Here is a 19334-nt window from a genome sequence, read left to right as displayed (position 1 = left end):
TTGGTTTTCACTTGTGGATCACATGAAAAATGTGAGTAGCCAGCTTAGCCGGTCAACAGGTGCAGTAGACAGTGAGAGCAGCCTGGCAACAGACAGCAATGAACTCAGCCTCAACATGCATCAGAAATAAGAATTGATTTACTGAACAGGCTTATGTACAAAAGAGAACAGACATGCCAAAAAAGCATATTAATTATCGTGTGACATCATATATCTCATAACATTGGACTAAATGATATGCAAACCACACTTTTTTTCATTTAAATACTTGATATTTTCAACATATGCTACACGAAAATCTAAAACATGAAGACTCTTCAAAGCGAACAGACACCTTCATTTAAAAAAGAAAATAGGAATAAGTTACCTCATGGAAGCTGAGCTCTGTGGAATAAAAATTAATTTCCCATCCCAAAATAATCTCCTTTCTCCTCACTCATTCTTGCAAAGGCTGCAAGAACTAACCAGCCTCCCTAATGAAAAGACACGTAACATGGAGGAATAATCCATTTTAATCCTTATAACAGGATGTTAAAATGGCTGCTCCTGTCCTACAAACATAAGGTGATGCTATGTAATCTCATTTTAATACTTAAACACTATTACATGTGTTTATTTAGTGTTCTACCCTGCAAAATATAGGATCTGGAAACATGACACTCACAATCTGAGGCCGATGGGCCCTAGTGAGGTCTGATGATAAGCCCCTTTCTTTGCTTTTTTCCCTTCCTGCAAAACCCATGAGAATACAGTGAAACAAAAGTAGCACTATAAACAAAGACATAAAAGAGACTCATTAAGGAATTAAAGCTCTGTCACAGACATGCCCTGTGTGCCTTTTCCCAGTTGCACCTCCTTTTGTTTACGTTTCCTAAAATACAGGTCTTGACTTAAGCATCTTACAACTCTTGTTTTAAGGCTGTGCCGCAGTACTCTCCAGTCTCTACCAATCTGTCTGCCCTTCTGGTTTTGCAAAGCAATGGAAACTGTATGTGCCTAATTCACAATGTGTACTACTGTATATTATTTTTGTTTTTGAGTCATCACCTACCCTTTATTATCGTGTTTTGAGACTATTATTAGCTTTTCTGCCTCCTAGTTTACAGTGTTGCATTCAAAAAGTATTTTGTCATAGAAGAGTAAACTATAAAGAGAGCTGAATAAGATGTATATAACATCCCTATTATAAAACATTAGTGATGTCAGAATGATAGAGCAATAACATATGAGAGGTGACATCATACCTAGTCTGGTTGTCTTAAGATGACCTAATAGTAATGCTAGTGTCTTTTTAAAAAGTATCCCTGTTGCATTCCACGCTCAAAAATATTAAAGCGAGACATACCCACCAACATGTCCAAATTGGGGTGTGTGGCAAAGGGTAGACATGGTACCCAAACTGGGTGAAGCTTGCCCCAGAAGTGGGTGGAACATGAAGTATGACCACCCACCTGACATACCCAAATAGCCACCTTGCTATGCTAGTGTCATGAGGAGGCAAAGTTAGAGCTGTAATAGCACAGATCTCCTTTGCCTTTTCATCTCCCTCGGCCAGGCAGGGGAAATGAGGATATTCTCAACTGGCCCATGCTTCCCACGAACTGAAAAAGTGTGACAGTGAGGAAACTATTCAGGGCAGTGTCTGAAAATCAAGACTGTCCCGCAAAATCTCACCTGTTGGGAGGTATGAGTTGAGAGATTTCAAGAACACATACAGAAGACATAGGAAAATCCAGATAAGACGAGAGGTATTTCAACTGTGAGAAAACCAGACAGGACAGATGTTCAGAATGGTCCTTACTGTGGAGAAATGCTGTTTCTTTGAATCTACTCATTGACCACATCTATAACTGCATACAAACAGGTACAATACAAACACAGGCCATTGGTGTCCATGTGGGTAAAGTTACCCAAAATGAGGCAATGCCAGTTTTTTGTCCATGCCGACCTACATTACTGTATACAGCATTATATTTTACCCGAAACATATTTTTTTAATATCTCCTTCATGTAAATTTCTCCTTCAAAACAAAAACAGAAGAAAAACACACTGGAGATCTTTTCTAAATATATTTGAAAAGGGAGGCTTCTGTATGAACAGAATGAGCAAACTTTACCCATATCTGCTGCGGTGTGTAATGTTTTTGGGCCTTTTGGTACAAAACACGTTATACTGGCATCCTTTTTGTGATTTTTGTCCCTCAGTTTTCTCACCTTTGTAAATCAATGCCCGGACTCACGAAGTCCATTATTATTATTATTACCTTTTATTTATATAGCGCCAACAATTTACGCAGCGCTAAATTCAATACATATATTCAAGGGGTGTGACAAGATGAGAATTGACAGACTAAGACAAACCGATACATTTGGTGGAGGGAGCCCTGCTTGCAAACTTACAATCTTGAGGGAATGGGGTGACAAACATAAGGCACAGAGAAAGGGTAAGCGTTAGTGTGGTGGTTGTTTCAATGGCAAGGAGGTTCTAGCAGCTAAGATGGTATGCTTCTCTGGAGAAGTGAGTTTTGAGATGTTTCTTGAATGTTCGGAGGGTTAATGCTGAAGATTCGGCGGAAGTAGATTCCAGAGATATGGGGCAGCCCAAGGTGATAAGTGAGGAGGAGAGCCTTAGCCCATGGGAAGAAGGTAAGGATTGAGTAGGAGAGTATTTGCTAATGAGGGCAGAAATGTATGGAGGAGCAGTGTCCATGATGCATATTGGGCTTTTTTCATTATAAGGTTTGCGCATGCATTCACCTATGGGGACATGGAAAAAGAGAGGGAAACAGATATCCACTCTAACATGGCACCCAACAATATAGATTATATGGATAAAATGTACACAACGCCTAGAAGCCAGGCAACTACGTAAACAAATAGCCGTGTGCGTCTGTGTTTAGAGTTGTCTCATGAAGAAACAGACACCGTTGTGCTGTTTCAATTAACATGTTAACAAGAAAACGTATCACACAACCCATATCTCGTCTACCATACAAGTAACAACTCATCCTAACTTCTCTTCAAAACAAGAGCTGTGACGTGCGAGCCTCACAACATCCAATCACAGCTCTCTATTGCAGTCTCTGCTCCTCCCGCGGTTAGAGGCGTCGGCGAGCTGCTTGTGTCTATCTCAACCAACCTCACGCTCTCGCGAGATTATGCAAATGAGCGTCGCGGCCGCGCGTTGTGTGTGCGCAGCCGGTCCGGGCCTGCAGACGGCTGTGTGTCAGTGAAAGAGAGTAGGGTGTGGGCCCCGGAGCTTGTACTATTGGCAGGCGACGTTCGAGAAAAGGGGACTCGGAGTATTACAGTGAAAATATCTACGGAGTGCAAGCAACAAGGCTAAAGGAAAAGGACGGGAGGGAAGGACCCAGGGCTGGGAAGGGGGTGGGAATGAAGATGGCGGACGCCAAGCAGAAGAGGAACGAACAGCTGAAGCGCTGGATCGGCTCTGAGACTGACTTGGAGCCGCACGTCATCAAGCGGAAGAAGACCAAGGTAAAATTCGACGATGGAGCCGTCTTCCTGGCTGCCTGTTCCAGCGGAGACAGCGAGGAGGTGCTCAAGCTGCTGGACCGTGGGGCTGACATAAACTACGCAAATGTAGACGGACTCACCGCCCTGCATCAGGTACCCACCCGTCACTTCTAGCCGCCCACTTTGTTCTCGCTGTCACGGTGCTGCTGGCCGGCTCTTACACGCTGTCATTACCGGGCCCTGCTGCAGACAGACACGAACGGCTAGCCGCTCCCTGCGCCGTGGCTGTAGTACTCACCCCTGACTATCTCAGTGTCATTTCATTTGTTCCTTTAAGTCAAGAGTTAATCGCAGTAACACTCTCGGTGACACAAGGCCTGTATGAGCGGCCCGTGCTGAGCCTTGGTTATGTAGTATATAATGTCACGGCAGGCTAGCAGTGCGGTGTCCGTGCTCCACTACACAGGCAAAGAATCGATGTCATAACATAGCCAATACGTGCTAGGAATGGCCCGGATCGTCCTCAATACAGCAGAAATCCGGACTATCCTGTACTTTAATCATTCTCCCCCCATCCTTTATCACCCTGAATTTTAAAAGGACCCCAATAAATATGCTCATCCTTCATCTCGCTACTCACAGAAGCCAATGTGTGGTTACAGTGCAGGATCTTGTACTCTATCTATTCTATATACCAGTATATGTTTTAAAATAAACCGTGGTATAACTGCTTAGGGAATAGAAAGGTTAATTTTTTTGTTCTCCTCTGAAATGTATCATTTGTCTGTTTGTTTGTAAATATTTGGAACCCCCTGGTGTAATTTTTCCGTAACAATTGTTGCTCTGTCTGATGAGCTGAATGCTATGTTTATTCTTGGAAGTACTGAGGAGCATTGTTTGGATGACATGATATGCCTACGATCAAATCACCACCTATCGGTTATTCTTCTTTAATCTTTTTCATGTTCCTTTTGCGTTAAATCTTCTTTTTTTTTTCTCGAGTAGGTGAGAATGAACTTCATTAAGGTTTAGATTTGCTACGAAGTGAAGAGATATTAGCAGTTAAGTTGCCTCAAGATGGATGCTTTGTGCATGTTCTGTTTGTAGCTGGCTGATTGGAATCTCCGTGTTGGCCAAATAAGGGCAGGTTAGCACAGGGAGATAATGCAGGAGGTGGCCAGCAATAGCCAGGCTGGGAATGCAGCACCGATCTGGGTGTTTAACTCCTTTCGTGTCGCTGATTGAGATTCTGACTGTAAAAAAAAATACCAGAACTCTGCTTCCTACAAAACTCACTGTCATACATGTGCGTTAATATTCCAATCGGCACACAGGGTTTGTTGGTGGGTTGTACAGATCCACAAGAACTGCTGGTGCCTCGCGTTTAGATCCTTCTTCTAGTGATCTTTGTATGCCATGTTCTTGCATTACCCGTATATCTGTCTAGCCCTCGTTTCTTTACCTTGGTCGTTTAATATTAGGTTGTTTAACGCAGGCAAAGTGCACATGCTGTATTCTTGCCTCAAACACTCGACAAATGTATGAAACCTCAGCGGGAGCTTCAGGGAACAGTTTATATATTCATAATCGCTCAACCTTGTATGGTTCTGTTAAAATATACATCTGCAACCATTGTATATGAAAGCTTATACCCTATATTTAAGGCTTACTTTAAAGTTGAACTATGTATATCCTTATTGTGCTATTTGTACTGTCTTTGCGTAAATTGTGGATGTCTGTCATTGCAGGAGCCAGCTTGTTATGACCCCTAGAAGTGTTTATTCCCAACTTTTTGTGCTTTCTTGATATTTATTGATTTAGCGCATTCCTGGATTTTGTCCGATACCTATTTCCTATATATATATATATGTGTGTGTATATATGTCCAGCTATTCTTTTAAGGGTTTTTTTTTCTAGTTGCTAAACCTTGCTTTTCACAGCGCTGACATCAAGCGAGTACATTTTTTTTCTTAATTTCTGCTTTTATTGGGAAATACTTATGGGTTGTGTATAAAGATGACAGTTTTGAAATGTGCTAATATAATTTCCCTGATAAGGAGCATTCTATTGGTTGATAAAACCACCTGTCACAGTTTGCATGATAATCACATGTATATACATAAGAGAATGTAATACATAAAACACCCTTAACATCAACATGTATTTCAAAAAGCTGCAGGATGCCCTCTTAATTCTTTCATTATTGTATTTATTTTTTACTCCATGCAACTGATTTGGAGTCATTTGGTTAGACTTATTTACCTGAGCATGACATGATTATTCTTGGAGCTGAATGTCCCTTCTTTTATCTGGATAAGTCTCGGGTCTGCTTACCCCCATAAGGCACTCGCATTCAGTATAATGGTCCCATTATAAATTCACAGATATCAAACTTATGCTATCTTAAAGCGTTGTTGGTTCAGTCAGCGGCCTTTGATGTTTCATTAATTGCCGTCTTGTCTAGTAGTTCTAAACAAGCTGACGTGCATATGAAATACATAATGAAGGTCTCATCACAAATGGCCTGTTTGGAATTGCGGTATATGCTTCTCTTTAGTGTTCTGGTTTACACAAAACGGTTGAACATGGCTGAATCATATACTTAACAGGACACATCTATAACAGAACAATTTCCATGCTTAAATGCAAGGAAACATGAGGCAGAATTACATTTAGTGGCTAAAAAAGGAATTAAAAGGCAATGACATTAGATTATACTATGATGTAACCTGAGATTATGGCCAAGTTAGAGGCATTGGTTGGAATAAAACGAAGACTTCTTGGCTACAAAGAATATGCAATGAAAACCAAACCTTTCCCAAGATGCTAAGAGGCCACTCGATACTCAACATTTAGATGCACAGACATTTATAATTGTAGTGCAACTTTGTAACTGTTCTTTGCCTATTCTCAATACAAATTACTGTTGTAGAACCCCTGTGTCAAACCTTCTATATGTAAAACATTGGTTACTTTGTTGGCTGCCACCACCTCTAAACTTTCAGCAAACGTTTTCACAAAATCGCTTTAATGGACAGTCCAGTCCCCATTTGTGTGGGCGCTTCTTTTTTTCCCTCTTATACCGCTAGATTGTATGCTTGTGAGGAGGACCCTCTTATGTACTGGGTTGTCTTAGTCTGTCAATTCTGGTTTTGTCATACCCCTTGAATATATGTATTGTAAGAAGCGCTGCGTATATTGTTGGTACTATATAAATGGAACATAATATATATATATTTTTTACTCCAATGCATTTTATTTCCCACATCTTCGCTGTGGAGCATGCAAGCTGTAATCAATGGAGTGTAGCTGACAAAGTATGCAAGTTGCTCAGCTGTTAATCTTTAAATCGTAAAACGTATAACTCACCGGCTGTTTTTTGACCACCTTTTCTTAAACTGTGTCCATATCTGTTTTTTTTTTTTAAATATTTCCTTTGTCTTTGTTTGCAAGAGCAAACTGTGTGCCATGGGTTGATTCATGTGTATCCTTTTGTGTGGCATCCTTTCAAACAGATCGTGGAACTATTCAATAAAACCTAGCCTAAGGCCTTATATATGTTCCCAATGTATGTAAACTACAGCATATTTTGTTATTGTGCTACCTTTAAGTGATTTTCATTCTAAGTGAAGCACTTGAGGACATTTAAGGGGTTTGTTGAATGTAACAATTGAAATTAAACTTGTACCAGAACTATCCCTGGCAAGAATTACTGCAATGGCTGTGTAAACTAGACATCCTCTATGTACTTATTGGAACTCCAAGATGCCATGTCCAGAAGCTTTCAGCCTATGTACTTATCACCCAGATTTCCTCACAAAAATGAAAACAATTGATTCTTGCTCCAAAGCTTTTGCATTGCGTTAATGTGGGTTGCCCAATGTTCTTAACATTTTCGTAGGGTTGTTGGTTAACAAGTTACCTTCGTGGTAAGCTTCATTTACCTTCATCAAGTACTAAGGAATACTTGTGGAATGATCTGTCTAGGTGTCGGGTTGCTTTTATGTGTAAAATACATGATTTAAATGTTGCTTTAGTTTAGTTCCTTGTTTCTTCTGAGGAATTCTTCATATGCCATTTTTAACAGAGCATGAAAAATTAGCTTTACATTCCTGTAGAAAATTCAAGATGGAAAGTAACAACTCTTTACACTGTCACCTTTGCGACATACGTTTTTTAGGGGGGTATATTATAGGTACACTGAATGACCAAACATATATGGACACCCCTCCTGAGTTTAGGTGTTTTAACTATACCAATTGCCAAGAGGTGTATACAATAAAGCACAAAGGTAGCCATCTTCATGACAAACATTGTCAGTATAATAGGTCATACTGAAGAGCTTGATGACTTTCAACATGGCACTGCCATAGGATGCCACCCTTGCCTCAAGTAATTGTGATATTTCTGCCCTGCTAGATCTGCCCCGGTTCACTGAAAGTCCTGTTATTGGGAAATAGAATCATCTAGAAGAAACTACAGATCAGCCATGAAGTGGTAGACCACACTGAAGTGGCACATAAAAATCACGTGTCCTCACTACAGAGATCCAAAATGCCTCTAAGTGACACAAGCACTGTTTCAGGGGCTTCATGGAAAGGTTTGAGATAGGCCCTTAGTTTTCGTGAAGGGTCATTTTCATGCTACAGCATACACATGCATCTTCCAACTAGGCCTTCTTGTCCAACATCAGTGCTTGGCCCCACAAATACTCTTTTGGCTGAATGAGGACACATTCCCACAGCAAGTCTGTATGTATTTTTATTGTGGATTCTAAGAAGCACCTGTTGAATCACAAATTTTTGCTTGACTTTTGCTATCTACCAGTTTTTATTGCTGTTGTCATTATGGGAGCCACCACCCTCCCTGTTGGTGCAGCTTATTGGATTCTTTACATGATTCCATATGATATGCATACAGGATGGAGATGTTGGATTGTTTAGATCCTTGTTTAAACTGCACTTTACGACCAACATTACCACAACTGGAAAAACCTGCTTGGTTCAAATTTCCAGTAGGTGACCGCAAACTAAGAGACAGCCTGCTAGAAAAGCAACGTTTGTTTTGGTCTATATCTAAACGTAGAGCTGCTCAGAGATCATATGTGTTAAAATCTGAGCCCTGTGCCAGGATGAGCTGAGGCTATGGTTTAGATGCTCTTGTACTGAACTGGTTAAAAAAGAAAAAACAATCTGAAATAATTGACTTTATATTTCTTGAATATCTTCATGTGCTATCCTGAAGTTCAGTAAAACCAGTTTATTTTGTTGGGTAGCATTGAAATGAGGGACAACTGTTTTGTTTTGAAACCTAAAAATTTCAAGAATCTTGGCATGCTTTAGATGATATGCGTGAAACTGAAGGTCGCTAATTTATGCACAAAACTTGAGGTTATCATATGCGTTAAAGAGCATGTCGTGATTGGAGTGTTCCTGTGAGCAGCACGGAGAGCTGTAATTGCAGCTGGAAGAGTAGTTGTTGGTTCTGACGTGCTGCTCATAGGAGACTATTTATTTTACTGAAGAAGCCTCCGTAAAATATTCATGTTTCCTTGGCAACCAGTAAAGACTAGAATTAGGAATGTTTCGTAATGTGAGAGATATAATATTTCCATCTGGTGTGTCAGCTCTCTGTAGTTTTACCCGTAATGAGGACTACCTGTCATTACTGATGAGTGTTTCAGTGGACTGCCCGCCCAAGCAGAACTGATACCATTAAATCAATACTGTCATGAATTAAAATCTGGAAGTTATTCTTTATCTGCTGTTATATGCATCTGCGTGAAACCTAAGGACCGAACACCTTCAGCAGATGCCCACACCTACAATTCTAGCCATTGACAGCTTGGTCACTTAGTGTAAGTGTATGTAAATAGGGTTGATTTTATCTGCTGGGTGGGGACATACCAAGTTGCCATGTTTTGCTGTGTGCATTCCTGACCTGAGTCATTGGAAACCATAGTTTAGGATGTGCGGCATTCCTCAGCTGTCACCTCTCAAATACTGCACAATGCTGGCATATAGTAGTGGCTGAACAGGAAGTATCCAAATCTGACAGTATACCACAGTCTTTTAAACTGGCGGAAAGATATTTGACCTAAAGGGGAACTGTCACATCTGAAAGAAACTTCACAGTTGATTCAGGCTGCAAATAATTCATAGCTTTCTTTTTATATAATGCCTTTTTCTATTTTTAAAAAAGTGTATAGATTTTCCAGCTTTGTTATTCTCCATGACCCATTTATTCTGTATTGGTGTTTCTTTTCCTATGCTGCATTTGTGCTTTTACTTGCAGTCCAAGGATTGAGTTGTCCAGGACCAAAGCCGGCTTTTCTAGCATTAGATTTGGATACAACTATACAATTGCTCTGTAAAGCTGTACACGTATATACAAGAAAATGCAGCCGTGATATGACAACATTCAGCACAACACAAAAATACTGCAGAAGAGATGCCCTCAGCCAACAAGTAGCATGATGAAAGTGTTTATGTAGGTATCGTAGTGAGTGTTAGTATTTTTTGGCTGGCTCCTAGATCCTAGTTCTGGGTGATTTTGTTATTTTGGTAATAAAAAGGATATAGAATATATTGAATGGTAAATTGTTTGGCTGTGGTCCAGATTTTAACCAAATTTATCCACCTCTGTGTTGGACAAATTCACGTGGGGGGGCACTGTGGGGGGGGCACTGTGGTGAGCGGTGCTGTATGGTTCTTTCAGTTCATCTGAATTGGAAAACATTGAGCTTCTCAGATTCTGTATACTTATGGGATCAGTGTTAGTACTATTTAGAAAAGATCATTTAAGATTACACCTTGAAATTCTTTTTCTTTTCTGAAACCCAGGCAGGAGAGAATCTGAAGAATTCAGGAAAGTGGCGAAAGCTTAGGTATTTGTAAAAATTTAGCAGATGTGCTTGCGCTGTTGAGGGAAGTCTAGGAAAGATTAATTTCTTAGGACGTAGAACATTAAAAAAATAATAGCCTTGTCTCCGCTAGTGCTATCTGGTTAAAACAACCATGGCCAATTTGCCAATGTCTACTCCTGGACACATCATGGTCTTGCAAAAACCTAATTCTGTCATGTTTTGTAGCAAGTTGCTAAAATATATTTGAACATTTATATGGGAATAGCATTTTGAGCAGTATAGTAAAGACCGTTGGTTTCCATTGAATATTCCTTATGTTTGTCCTCATCCCATTCCTTCAAGATTGTAAGCTTGCGAACAGGGCTTCTCTCCACCTAATGTATCGGTTTGCCTTATTCTGTCAATTCTCGTCTTGTCATACCCCTTGAATATATGTATTGTATTAAGTGCTGCGTAAATTTTTGGCACTATATAAATAAAAGATACTTCCATTTTATTGAATATACAATCAGCAACTGGTAATATTCAGCTGCAAGCTCTAGGGTGATCAAACTTTCCTCAGAGCTCTGCTTTAAAGTGCTAAACTATTTAGTTTAACTATTTTATCATTTTCTTTCAGTAGTGTTTTAAGAAACGCTTCCTTTTAGCAGCGTATTTCATTGCTGCGCAGGAAGTTGCAGTTCTTTGCGGTATGTATGAGCAACTTAGTTGTGCAACAACCTAAAGTGAGAGACATTGCCATTGTAACAGTTCCTTCTTCTTGGGCTCTTTGAAACCTTAAACACAAATTGTGCACATCTTTTTCAAGGAAGTGCCCAATATGAGCACCCTAAACTAATGCCTTTATTTTCCTTTTTTGAAGGGTTATTTTTTATTTATAATAAAGAAAAGCTTCCATTTGCCACGCATAATGTATTATTTATATATATTTTTATATTAAAGGTGTAAGGAAAAAAGGTTGTGCGTAAGGTACTCCACACTTCCCCGGGAACCCCCTTTAGCAATGAGTGGTGGTCGTTTCAAATGTTTAACTCTGTTTACTGAAAATCAATCATTTTCTCAGAGCAAAAAGGACATAAGATTTTTCTTGCTTTAAAAATATGTTAAGAAACAGTATAACTTCCTACTCTTACTATAAAAATACATATTAAATTAGGGGCAATTACATATGGGGAAATTCTGCAGAACCCCCCCCCGATCCGTTAGCAAAACGGATGACACAAAATGCATATCATGGCTGGAGAGTAGCGTAAAGCAAGCCATTAACTCATCTTCACCATTTTTTTTTATAACTACATGAAATGATTTATCTCTGCGTGTTGTTCATTTGTTTTGTTTTTTGGTACCAAGACATCTACTTGCATGAACAAACTTGATATAGCGTAAACAGTGTCTTGTCCAGTTATATCTCAAAGGTCATGGGAACAGTGTTTTGTAGTTTTTAATGTAATGAAATCCTCATCAACAGTGATGTGTGTTTTTCAAACAAGAAATGGTTTGTGCGGTTTGCTTGTTGTTCCAGGGGGTGATTTTGGAAGAAGCTCTAAATCTTTTAATTCCATGACACTGCAATCTCTATTTTAAAGGGAGAGTAAAGCTGGTGTATGCGCATGAATGTATAACCTGCTGTCAGGACTCAATGTGTTACCAAACTGACAGCATGGTCTGTCTTAGTGGGAGGTTTTATACTTTTAACCCAGTCGAGGAAGGGGAAGCTGAGGGCTTAGTAACCAGGGTGATGGGGCTGGAGTGTAAACTCCCCCTCTGGATTGCCGGTCTTAACTGCCCTGTTTAGATTTAAGGTTTTGAAATAAGTAAATAGTACTTTGTAGATGTAATCTAATCCCACCTTGTGAGGAAAGGTAAGAAAATGAGAAGATACAATCTTATCTATAACCAAGTCATTTGCTTATTATTGTTTAATGGTTCAGGCAGCATTTGCAAAAGTGTGCTAGAAGAAAGGAGAGAACTTCAGGGCAGCAAGCTTCTCCTCACCCTGATGCAGGCAATACTAGACTTGGCTACTACTAAATATCCACAGAACATTTACATACATACAAAAAGTACAAGCTGTAGGTAGCCTGGGTAAATGTCCTTGGCAAAAATCTGTTTCCTTGAATGTTGACAACTCCCAGTATTCCATCAAATGGAATGCCAAGTCAGGGTTGTAGACTTAAAAAGAGCATTTTATGGATAAAAAAAATGCTAAAATTAGTTGAAAGACTAGGTGTTAAATCACTGCACAAGTGTGCACCTTGCCAAGTTTTTTTTGGTCAGATTACGTGAATGAGTTTGACTGAATGAGTTTATGATGATGACTAACGCCTTGGGTTCATTAGTTTTATTCTAACAGGCATGTCAAATTGTTCAGATGTGAGTGATCAAGGACATTTATCATTTTTATTAGTACTCTATTAACACTATTCCATATCTATTTTTTTTCCCAAATGAACTGGCATTGATTAATCAAATGGGACTAAACAAGTTATCAGAAACCAGTCTCTCGGGTTTAACTGTTGCAATCATGAAATACAACTCCAGTCACTTTTGTAATAGCAAGAACAAGGAATAGGAAGGTGTTAACCATTTAATGGTAGCGCTGATTAGTGTTCCCTGTCTAGCTATCAGGGAAATGTTTTTGAATGCCATATCTGTCCTGATTTGGCCATGTCGAGTTACTTTCAGATCTGGGCAGGAATTATATATAATATACACACAGACTCTCTAACCTTCACAACCCTTACCTTTTCAGCAACCGCTTAAATCAAACAGAAAACAATGCTGCCTTTTCCTTTTATGCCAATGAATGCCTCTACACAGTCAATACCTTTTTGAGAAGGTAAAAGATGCACAAAAAAGGTTATCTGACAAGCTAAAATTGAAACTGATAAGAGTGACAACAAAGGGAAAGCCAAATGACTGAATCATTTAAATTCCTGTATAAAACCAAATGAAGTTCCAGTTGTGGACTATCCACAGAAAAGCCTACATATCACTACTTAAGAAGCTAACCCCAAACTGTCAAAGGGGGTTTGGTCTTTGCGATTGGAGTGTGGTTAGCCGTTTAATCCTTGTGCTACAGGACCGTACAAATTCCGATGGAATCCCATTATTGAAATAAGACTATTGCAAAAGTAATGGGTGAGTTAAGTCTCAGTAGTAGGTAAATTACATGGGGGTAATAATTTGGAATGTTATCCTATTAAAATTATAAATATTTTTTTGTGACAAAGTATATGGCATCTATTGTTTTACACTGAGCCAAAATGTTGATGGTGTTGTAATCCAAAAAGTGTACCAACAGTTTGAAATGATTGGCGTACTTGTGTACTAAAAGCGTGCAGGGCATAATAGAACACCCTGGGTTCATAAGGGGAAGTAATAGTAGGTCTTGAGTAATGAATGGGAAAACAGCTTTGTGTGTATTGTCATGAATAACATTAGGTTTTGCCTACAACAAAATACACAAGTAAAAAAAAATTCAGTGGCAAGCTTTTTAAACCCTGAAATTGTTCATATTTGTTTAAATTTAGACAATATGTTAACCACTGATAACGAAAAATGAAGAAAACAATTCTATCTGGCCACAACATGGTGTGAGAACTTTCAATGTTTTCATTTTATTTGATTTTTACACAAATGGTTCACATGACACAGGTGTTCCTACACTTACATATATGGCAGGGCTGTTGTGGGGGACAGTTTATCGTCCTTTTCAGAAGCACGTGTCATGGAATAGTGTGCAGAGCATCTGTGCTTCCCACTTTGCCAACACCCCCTCCTATGTGGTCTTGGGGAAGCCCAGAACCATGTATAGTCAAAGCTAAGTTTGTAGTGCCTCTATAAAGTGATGTCATTCATCCAGCTGTCTGATTTCTTCACCAAATCCGGCATTTACTTTATGGCATTAGATGAATATGTTCATATTGAAGAAGTCCCTAACTTAGAGAGCACCTCTCACAATTTTTCTTTTTAATTTTGCGTATATTGTCTTTTCAGACAGCTGCATAGTCATTTCTGTGTTTGTTCTAACTACATTACCTACGTAATCTAGAAGACAAACACCCTGGCTTCTTATGCTGCCTGTGTAAAACAAAAGTATGGCTCGTTCTTAATCACCCAGGTGGACCCGCTGACTAATGAAAGGAAGGCACTTCATAGCGTTGTCATAAAGAATGAGCTCTGTATGGTGTCTGAGCAGGGAAAGTCCCTAATATCACACTGTGAAGTAGTTGAGTTCAAATATTTCAGCTCCGTTAGTTTGCAAACTCCCACTTTAGCGATTAAACCCTATAGAGTTTCACCTGTGTTCCCATTAAACTCCCACACGTTTTTGAAGTACTAATAGAGCCTCTGAGATGCTCGCTGAATAGTCATTGAATTTTAAATCCTTTCTGCTGACTGCAGAGCTCCCCTGCCTTAAGCAAATAGCAACGCTTTCCTGACAATAACTATGGATTTATGTTCAGTTTTTACAGATAAGTGGATACAGTCAGAATTTCTTTCCACTTTGGTCAGTAGATCTATGGATCACCATGAAGTGGGATTAATGATTTCAACTAGAGGGACATATACATTATATTTGCTTTTTTAAATACTGGGGGTGTATACTGTAAACCTTAATGTAGTGTAGTTCTGGCGTGAACTTGGTTTTGTTGTGTGTTGTTCAAATACACTCTGTCTGCAGATATGGAAATCACCATTGTGTGCAGTTGTGTCCTATTTTGGTACATCTAAACTCAAACACCAACTGAGATTGTTTGTTTGTTAGGGTGCTAATGAAGTCCTTCCTATGCAAACAATGCCCCGGTATCCCTCAAGTGTTAAAAACCCAGAGGGGCTAATTGCTTACCACAAAACGGTATCATAAAGGCTTAGTTTGTCTAGATTGAGACCATATGACAATCCTAAATACATGACAGAACCTCTTTAAAATGGTCTTGTCCTCTTTCAATGACACCCTGTGAATAGTTTGAACAGCAAATCTGGTGACTGTAAAGAAACCTTGATTCACTTAATAAAACAGTGTGTTTGCGCTGCTTGAATTGATTATTGGAAGTATGGTAAAATAAGCTACATTTCTACTGCGACAAATGCACGGCGTGCTTACTTTACATTCTGCAAAGCTTTACTCTGTAGCGTAGTACACACTAGGCAATAATGCAGTTTTCTTGTAGTTAAGATTGAATTTCTCTATTGCCCCCAAACAAGTACACAGTGCCTTTATAGGGTGAAATAAATATATATAACTGCAACTGTTAAATCAGTTTATGTTGGATATTTTAAGATATTTTATGTTTCTGCTCAAAATTAATTATGGACAAGATCATGTTTGCTTTGTGTGGGAAAAGTGCAGTGAACTCCTACATGTTAAATGTTACCTCCCAAGATACTACCTAGGATCTGCAATGTACTTGTGATTCCCCTGCTGTGTGTTAAAGATGAATCTGTTTGGCAACATTTTAAGCACCATGAATCCAGCCGAATTGGTTTCCTCTGATGTACTTAAAATACACATTTCTTATATTCACTCTATTCATAAAGAACATATGCAGGGGATAATGCTAGCAGACACTCGTGCTACTCTTAAACTCTAGCTTTGTTTGTCCAGCTCTACATATGTGTACGTATTTTGCCGTTTTAGGCCTGCATTGACGATAACCTGGATATGGTCAAGTTTCTTGTGGAGAATGGAGCCAGTATTAATCAACCAGATAATGAAGGCTGGATACCACTGCATGCTGCTGCTTCCTGTGGATATCTTGACATAGCAGAGTAAGTTGTTAAATTCAGATGACTGCCAAGCAAAGCACTGACATGTTGGTTATTGATATGTGAGAGAACTGGTGACCTGCTTCCTTCAGTGCGTAATGATTTTAAATGAGTGTTATCCATTCTATTAGCGTCTAGTTGTAATGGTGTATGTGTGTGTGTGTGTATGTAAGTGTGTGTGTGTGTGTGTGTGTATATATATAACCACACACTATACAGTGGCAGGCAAAAGTAATTTACTTGATTTTCTGCATTAATTCATAAAATGTGAATCTATACCTAAGTCACAAGTATATAAAAAAAAAGACAACATCCTTAAATTAATAAGACACACCAACAATGGTAATCTTCCATGTCTTTAATATCTAAACACATTAAACATTCACAGTGTGGTGGTAAAAGTAAGTGAACCGTTGGGTTTAATAACTGGTTGAACCTCCTTTGGCAGCAATAGCCTCATACAAGTGCATCTGGAACTGCTTAAGCTTAGCCATATTCCTAGGATGTCGGGTGTGAACAGCTCTCTTGCCGTCATGCCACAGCATCTCGAAAAGGGGTTCTTCCCGAACAATTGAAACTTTCCCAGTAGCATTGAGGAGTATCAAGGTAGCCTTTCACAAACTTCATGCGAACAGAGATGTTTAATTAGAAAGCACTGACTCCATGCCTGTTCAATGTTTTAAATATGATTACCAGATTTGTTAACCAGTTCCAATGATTCCTTCGAGCCATAAGCTATTACTCTAGGGTTCTTTTTTAGGTCCATGAGCATTCTGTCTTCTGCCCTTTGGAGTCGTCTTGGCTGGGCACCCACTTCTAGGGAGAATAGCCACATGACTAAATTGTCTTCATGTATAAACAATTTGTCTAACTGAATATGTAACCTTTTCCAGCTTTATGCAAATCAACAATTTTTGATTGTTGATCTTCTGAAATTTGTTTTTGTGATGCATGGTTCACATCAGCAGATGCTCCCTGAGAATAGCAAACTCAAGTTTGAGTGGTTTTTTTTTTTCTATGCCAAAGTAGCTATAAAACACACCTGCAATCCTGTTTCATTGATTGAACTACACGTTGGCCAACTCCTGACTCCAGTTAGCTTTTGTTGAAGTGGTTAGCCTGGGATTTCACATAGCTTTTCAAACTCACACTGTGAATATTGGAATGATGTACAATATAATAATTTTGTGCTATTAGTTAAAATAGATTGTGTTCATTATTGTTGCTTAGAAGATCATATAATATTTTAAGAAAATGGTATACGGAAATGCTGGTAATTCTAAAGTTCACCTTTTCTTGTCACTTTAAGTGTGTGTGTGTGTGTGTATATATATATATGTGTGTGTGTATATTGTAAATATTTGATATCTTTGATATAGTGGAACCGTCGTCGTCATGGCATGTGCAGTGTAAAGTGAAGCTGCAAATTGCATTTTCCCCCTTTCTTTGCAGATATTTAATTAGTCGAGGAGCTAATGTAGGGGCAGTAAATAGTGAAGGAGACACTCCACTAGACATTGCTGAGGAAGAGCCCATGGAAGAACTCCTTCAGAATGAAGTAAATCGGCAAGGTAAAGTGCAAGGTTTATGCTCTAGAACAAGCAGCGCCCGCTCTTCTCTGGGCTAGTGATTCTCAAACATTTTGCTTGGGAATGAGTTGAAATTGATCTGTCACTTCACCAATTTTAATATATTACACCAAATGTAGGTTATTAGTTGTGCCACGTCAAAAGAAAGATCTCAAGTTTCCACATATAAATTGTACCAAAAAAAGCACCAGTTATGGGAGGTTTAAATAAGTAAATGCACTTATTCAAAGAGGCTATTCGTTGCAGGGCATCACCTCACCACATAACTCACAAAATTTAGGATGTCCTAATCGTTCTTCAAATCTGGTTTTACATAGATTGATGTAATTCCTTAGAAACTAGGGAAGTTCAGTTTCCTGGATTGTTCCCCACTTTATTATGCAGCAAGTTGTGATAAAAGGACACAATTCAAACTGCCTCTCCTCTCAATGTTTATTTTGAAACAGCCAGGGGTCTGAGGTCTTTTGTAAGCAAACCATGTTTCGGGTTGTATTAGATCAGCGGTTCTCAACCTGTGGGTCGCGACCCCTTTGGGGGTCGAACAACCCTTTCACAGGGGTCGCCTAAGACCATCGGAAAACACATTTCACTAAATATAATTACATAATTTTATGGTTGGGGGTCACCACAACATGAGGAACTGTAAGGGTCGCAGCATTAGGAAGGTTGAGAAGCACTGTATTAGATGGTTTTATACACCTAGAGTTAGTATCTAAAATATAACTGTACACCATGGTTTCTCATCTCAACCGTTTCTTGTGTGGTTCTCCCTTGCAAGATCGTGTTGGACTCCTGAAGAATCCTCTTATGCGCATTTGCATCCCCTCCCAGGCTTGGCGGCTTTGGCCAAACACATCTTCTGCCTGCGCTTGCATTATGTACCCAAGGGCAGTCCCCTCCTTTCTGGGACTCTTGTTGTGCTAACAAGACTCCCAGTGCACATACGTAGTAAAGTACTCCAATTCTAATTTAACCCCTTCGAGACAAAGGCTGATTTTACTTTTTGTACCCTTTGTGACAATGGCCTTTTTAACATTTCTGCGCTGCTTGTGTTTAGCTGTAATTTTCTTCTTTCCCGTTTACTGAACCCACACACATTAGATATTGTTTTTTTCAGGACAAGAAGGGCTTTCTTTAGATGACATTGTTTTGATTGTATCATATTATTTACTATTAAAAAAATTATAAAATATGGTGAAAAATTTAGAAAAAAATGACTTTCTAACTTTTAGTTGAAAAATCTTTTACTCATCTATAAAAGGTAATGAAAAAACCTGCTAAATAGATTCTACTATTTGTCCTGAGTTTAGAAATACCCAATGTTTTTATGTTTTTTTGCTTTTTTCTACCCATTATGGGGCAATAAGTACAGGTAGCGTTTTGCTATTTCAAAGCCATTTTTTCCAAATCTGGTAATTCTTCCCCCCTTGTGCCATTTCGGGTATCTTTGAACCCGGCCAATGCAATTTACCCCATCAAGTCATATATTTTTGAAAACTAGACAGCCCAGGGTATTCCAAATGCTAGTATTTTAACTCTTTCCATGCACCATATCTACCACCAGTCTTTGTCAAACTTTATGGTAGTCATTTTTTTGCATTTGTTTTGTCATACACATTTTACTTCAGGTA

The 19334-nt window shown here is 39.0% G+C and overlaps 1 protein-coding gene across 1 annotated transcript in view; it reads left to right on the top strand.

The window, feature by feature from the left end:
* The first annotated feature begins 3159 nt into the window (after window positions 1-3159).
* Window positions 3160-19334, top strand: part of PPP1R12A (protein phosphatase 1 regulatory subunit 12A) — a 47691-nt gene continuing 31516 nt past the window's right edge. Inside the window, exons 1-3 of the mRNA XM_053462017.1 lie at window positions 3160-3630; window positions 15987-16117; window positions 17567-17685. Of these exons, the coding sequence (XP_053317992.1) occupies window positions 3394-3630; window positions 15987-16117; window positions 17567-17685 (487 nt within the window). The 5' untranslated portion in view covers window positions 3160-3393. The remainder of the gene's footprint in view (window positions 3631-15986; window positions 16118-17566; window positions 17686-19334) is intronic.

Source organism: Spea bombifrons, chromosome 4 (genome assembly GCF_027358695.1).
Source record: "Spea bombifrons isolate aSpeBom1 chromosome 4, aSpeBom1.2.pri, whole genome shotgun sequence".
NCBI lineage: Eukaryota > Metazoa > Chordata > Amphibia > Anura > Pelobatidae > Spea > Spea bombifrons.
This window is presented reverse-complemented; position numbering and strand designations above follow the sequence as displayed.